This window comes from Anthonomus grandis, chromosome 2 (assembly GCF_022605725.1).
Source record: "Anthonomus grandis grandis chromosome 2, icAntGran1.3, whole genome shotgun sequence".
NCBI classification, from domain to species: Eukaryota; Metazoa; Arthropoda; class Insecta; order Coleoptera; family Curculionidae; genus Anthonomus; species Anthonomus grandis.
In genome coordinates, this window is record NC_065547.1 from 5,397,315 (window position 1) to 5,403,314 (window position 6,000).

Sequence of the window (6,000 nt, forward strand, 5' to 3'; positions counted from 1 at the left end):
TAACTGCCATTACACTATCTGTATTTCGAGATGTCCAGCAGTCTGTTGTAATTGTCATAGATGTGACTTCTCTTAAAACATCCGAAACTTTGTTCTGCACTTCTTCAAATCGTCCTGGAAGAAGAGCATTACTTAAAGTTTTTCTAGTAGGCAATTTATACCTAGGGTTTAGAGCTGAAATAAAAGCTTTAAAACCGGAGTCTTCAACCACGGAAAATGGCTGAAAATCTTTTATAACAAGATTCAATAGAAGCTCGTCCAATTTTTTTTGTTGGGACATTGTAATACTCTTATGAGTATATTCAGGCATTAACTGTTGCTGCATCTTTTTAGCTTCAGATCGAGCCGAGGGAATTATATTTGATGAACTTCCTTTAGAAGTCGATGGCGAGGTCGATGGCAACACACTTGTATTAGATCTACAGGGTTCACTAACAGTAGAAGTACCACCGTTTTGGGTATGCTGTTCAGTATTTGCTTTTCTAGTGTTCTGAACACGTTCAAATTGATGCAGTCTTACAGAAGGATGTTTTCTGCTAAGATGTGCTTTAAGGTTCGCTACAGACGTTTTATATGAAAAAACTGACTTACATATATTACACTTGGCTTTGCTTTTATCTTCATCTGAGACTGAGAAGAAGTTCCAAATATCTGATTTCTTATTCATGTTGTTAGTTGAATAAAAGAACCTAAATAAATATACAAATAATTAACAACTTCAAAACAATTCAATGCAATTTACCTTTTTAAATTCTAATCTTCGAACAAGCAAACACAGCACACTAACTTTGAATTAATATTTTGAAATATTTCACACCTTTCTATTGTCTTTTATCCTACTATGATACTACGTTATATATGCTACTTTTTTCACAATAACTAACACATAGGACTGGATGTGGCCAATCGCCCACCAAAAAAGGCAAATAACCCGCATTCCCATTGGTTTATCGACGGTGAATCCCAGGCGCCCGCCAATCGTTTAATATAGAGACAGAAAAACAATAACAAATCGAGAATAAAGCCCTGTCTGTAAATCCCAGGCGTTCGCGCCTGCTACCAATCACAGTATTTTGTTTCATACCTCTCCTTGAAGGATTGAAAAGTTTCAGGACTTCTAGGGATCACTACCACCTGCCATCTATGCTGTTCTAACAATTTTGTTGTTTTATTTGCGGTGAAATTTCTTATTTCGATAATTAACATTTGAGAGTTTGAGTTATTGTAATTCATTAAACAAAAAGTGAAGACAACGAGCACCTACACTAAAAGTTTCAACAAAATATTGCTTAAAACAAAAAAACACCAAATGACAAAAATTTTCAAATTGAAAATTTAAAATTTAGCTAATAAATTTAAAAAAAAAGCAAATATTCTGTATTTAGCACTTTAGGCTAATACATTCCATTTGCTAAATTTAGTAGTATAAAACTGAGTAAAACCTATCTATATTAATACATAAACTGTACATCTCATAGCACTATTTCTAAATTAGTGATCTTTAACATTTTTAGTAAATAACTTTAGATTAAATTAGCATTTTTGATTTCTGTAATAAAGTTGATTTATGATTATCATTTCTTGACCTTATATTATGTTGTTAAAAGTTGGATCTTTTCTCTAAAAAATTTTGCAGATATGATGCACAGGAAGCCATTTTAATATGATTTAATGTATGTTAAAGCATCTGATTGATCGGCGTATATTTAATAAAGTTAATAACAATTAAACCAAAAAGTAACAAGTTAATAACCTAAATATTTAATTTCAGTGACAAGCTGAAACATTGATTTATTAATTTTAATACAAATTTACTAAAGTGTTTTATCAAACAGTTTACATATCGTTTATATAAATAACGAATAACAACGGTCGAAGAACGCTACCTTATGGTGCTCTTATGATACTTTCTGTTTTATGTGAATACCTTTGTTCTATACATACTTTAATATAACTCTTATCAAGGCTATAGTATATATATCAAAAGATTACAGTTTTTTTAATAAGAACATTACAGTCTCAAAATCATGTTAAAGATCCACAAATACACTAATAACCAATTTCCCTTTTCGCACACACACACATACTGAAGATCAGATTTACAAGAGCGGTTATTCCTAAATCCTGATTGTCCAATATATAACAGTTGATGTTGTTCAAAATATTCTCTCATCTATTGGCATGCAATTGTCTCTATAATTTTATCAATGACAGGAAATAAATTTATTGGTAGAAAATCTGGAAGAATATTTGCACTGGTGATCCTTGGTAGAGTTTGTCTAGCTAAGGAAAGGTACACCATCTGTTTCAAAGCTGCGCCAAGTTTTGTCCCCTAATAACGCGCGATTAGCGACAGTAGCGCGCCTTTTTTAATTTTAATTTTAGAGCACAGAACACAAATATAAGAATTAACGCAACGGCACTGTTTATATGCAAATCGGCCGAACAACACGTGCTGTACCTTTCCTTAGATAGACAAAGTCTATTGGAATGATTACACTAGTTTTTAAATCACTTGGAATTTATCCAGTTGAAAACCGTCTTTTTTAGTTGTGACAGATTGATGTTATGTAAAATGTGTATATCTGGAGAATTGATTGTATTAGAAGTCCAGTCTATTGTTTCATTACTTGCAGAATTATCTTGTATGCTGTCTGAATAAAATATCCCAGTAAACCTTTTAATGTTGCGACTATCACCTTTACATTGATTAATTTTATTATCGTAATATTTAGTTTTTTCGGTACGCATTGCTGAAGTTACTTTATTTTTAATAGTCATTTTGTACTAACAGAATCTTCTATAAACCTAGTTTCTTTTTCGTTGTACCTCTTGAACTGCTGTATGATACCTTAGATTTTTTACATATCTATTGTCAGGTATTTGAAGCTCTTTATATTAGCATATAAAATCTAAGTGTAAATCTAATACGCGCCCACCAGTTTCGTATTTATTCGGTTATAGTCTCGCGATTTATAGTTCTTTTCGAATTATACAATTTCTTATCCCGGAAAGTATTAATGCAAATTTGCACTCCAATAATTTCGTGATCAGTTATTATAGGAAAACTTCTCTGTACTTCTATGGCTTTAAACTCATTCGTATAGATATAATCAATGAGCGTATCTGATGTATTTGTAATTTTAGGACTTTCACAATCTTTATTGTTTTCTTTTATAAGAGGTCTATATTAGGGTTTCCCAAAAAAAAAGTTTTTTTCTGATGTATTAGATTCTCATTTAATTCTTGTTTAGGTGATCTATATAGGGTGTCATAGATAAAATAATAAACATGGGATTCCGTAAACGGTAAGAGATATAGTTTCGGTTAAATGGGGAAAAAGTTGTGCTGTTCCAAGCCCAATCAGGTGCGATAATAAGATCCACGATATCTACAAGGGTTTTCAAAATATCGGGCTAAATCTAAAAATTAGTTTTTTAGAAAACCTGCAATATCGTCGCCATCTTGAATCCGATTTTAATAATATTTGGTAGTTTTAGGTTATCTATTATGACCAATCGATTGACGTTAAGGATATATTTCTAGGCATTTTAGATTTTTGCAACTTTGTTATTTCTTATGGACCCCATATTGGATTTATACGTCATTAAATAACACTTAAAAAGACCTATTTAACCATGTATTACAACTCTATCTTGATATGGCGGAAAACATAATTTTATTTAAACAAACATTTTTTCACTTAGTTGGCTGTGAAAACAAAGGCTGCTAATGAATTATTTTGTTTTTTTTCAATTGAAACAATAAAGTCATTTCATTAATAAATGAAAATTAAATAAAAAAAAAATTGAAACAACAATTATTTCTAACGTACAACGATAAATGAAATTAAACAAATAATAACCAAAATAAATTTAGTTAATTAAGTGTTCAAAAAGACCTCAATTTTTTTTAATACAGAATCATATCATCATCCTCTCAATCATAGCCAAACAAGCATTTTTGACAATTGGTCGTGGCATTTCTTGAATTGCTTGTCGAACGTCTGCTTCTAATGCTTCCACTGTAGTATGATTAGTGTAATACACTTTATCTTTTAGGTATCCCCGTACACAGAAATCAAGGGGCATCAAATCAGGTGAGCGGGTAGGCCACGTAATAGGACCTCGATTTCCTATCCAATTATTTACACACTGTTCATTTAGGTCCTGTTCAGAATTTCATAATTGTATTTTAAAACACTTGACTAACATAAATCTTAATAAAATAAACCAAAAAATAATTATTCAAAATGTTAAACCTATTACAATGATCAATCACTTTAAAAATATCTCAATTATTTTAAAAGTGTTGACAGATCGATGACATCGCCATGACAAGAACTCCGACATTTGTTTTCACACCCAATTAAGTGAAAAAATATCGAGTTTTCCGATATATCGAGATAGAGTTGCTATATATGGTTAAAGGACTGTTTACGTGTTATTTATTGACGTGTAAACCCAATATGGCGTCCATACGAAATAACAAAGTTGACTATGATTGCATCGTTAACGTCAGTCGATTGGTCATAGTAGAACTACCAAATTTCATGAAAATCGGATTCAAGTTGACGACGATATTGCAGGTTTTCTAAAAACCTTATTTTTAGATTTAGTCCGATATTTCGAGAACCCGTATAGATATCGTGGATCTTAATATCTAATGAACTGAAACTATCTCTTAGCGTTTACGAAATTCCCATATATATCATTTTATCTGGGACACCCTGTATATAGATGCTATCAACAATGTATGTAATTCTTACGCGTTTTTTTCTTATTAGTAATTGTTTCCTTCAGTTCCTGTGAGAACCAACTGAGAAATCTCATGGCAGAGTTATTTTTCAAAGGAATAAAACAGTACACTGTTAAATAAACAATGATATAACATAAATGCACTGTGTCATCAAGTATCAGTCATTCATCTTGTTTATTCATCATTCATGATAAATAAACAATCAGTTCAAAATGTTGGACTTAAATTAAAAATTACTGGAGAAATCTGGAATATGAGTAATGTGATTAACAATGACAGTAATTAATACTTCATTTCTAATTAATTTGTTTCAATACTATTTCAGTGCATATATTCTGTAATTGGATATATTTTATCTGTACAGTTTTTATGAAGTAAAAATAAATACATAGTGATACCATACAGCAATTTTGAGGGAAAGCTACTATGCTACATGGACGCATTTTAACCGACATTGAATTTCAAATTATAACAATAAACTTATAGTGACATTTTAAATTCCAGGGTTGTTTGGATTGGTACATGTACTCCCATCTGCACATCTTATCCCTGCTGGCTCATTTCATTTTAAAGGCGTACGTTTCGATGTCCAGGAATAGAAAAGCCGCTACGTTACCCCTGATAGTGTCCGCACCAAAGGACATTGACGCTGGAACTTGTATTCTTCTAGGCATTCCTCCTGTTTGCGAAAATTCTCCTAGAAAGTAAGTTTTAGTGTCTCTACTCCGAGGGTTGTTTAGGTTAATTGTGTTTTTCAGTTTTTTCGGGAAGGCGTTCGAACAGGCGGCAGATCGAATGAAATGTGACGTTAACTGTGATTATTTAGATACATCATGTGAGTTTTTTTTTGTTCAAGACTTTATGCTAAAGTAATTTAATGAATTTAATCGTTTTCAGATATTGAATTACATGTTAAGGATAGAACGAGATTCTTTGATGCGCTGGCAGCATTATTGAATTAATTAAGTGTTTTTTGTACAGCATCGAATCTTTTGTACTTGACAAATAAATGTATTTATTTTAATTAATTGTGACTGGAGCATCGTGTTTAATAAGATCACATAGTTTAGGTGTAAGGATTGTAAAAAATATCACCGAATCATCATAAATGTACCTTTATTTTTTTGTTTGTATTTGTTCACCAAACCAGTGTAAATAGCAGTTTTTCACCAGTTGTACAAATTAATAATTAAGAAATTACACTAATATTTCATTCGAAATACACCTTTTTTTAAATAAAAA

The 6,000-nt window shown here is 31.2% G+C and overlaps 1 protein-coding gene across 1 annotated transcript in view; it reads left to right on the forward strand.

Annotated features, from left to right (window-relative positions):
- LOC126750328 (cell division control protein 45 homolog) overlaps positions 1 to 6,000 on the forward strand; it is a 41,981-nt gene extending 35,981 nt beyond the window's left edge. Inside the window, exons 8-10 of the mRNA XM_050459902.1 lie at positions 5,263 to 5,462; positions 5,517 to 5,593; positions 5,656 to 6,000. Of these exons, the coding sequence (XP_050315859.1) occupies positions 5,263 to 5,462; positions 5,517 to 5,593; positions 5,656 to 5,720 (342 nt within the window). The 3' untranslated portion in view covers positions 5,721 to 6,000. The remainder of the gene's footprint in view (positions 1 to 5,262; positions 5,463 to 5,516; positions 5,594 to 5,655) is intronic.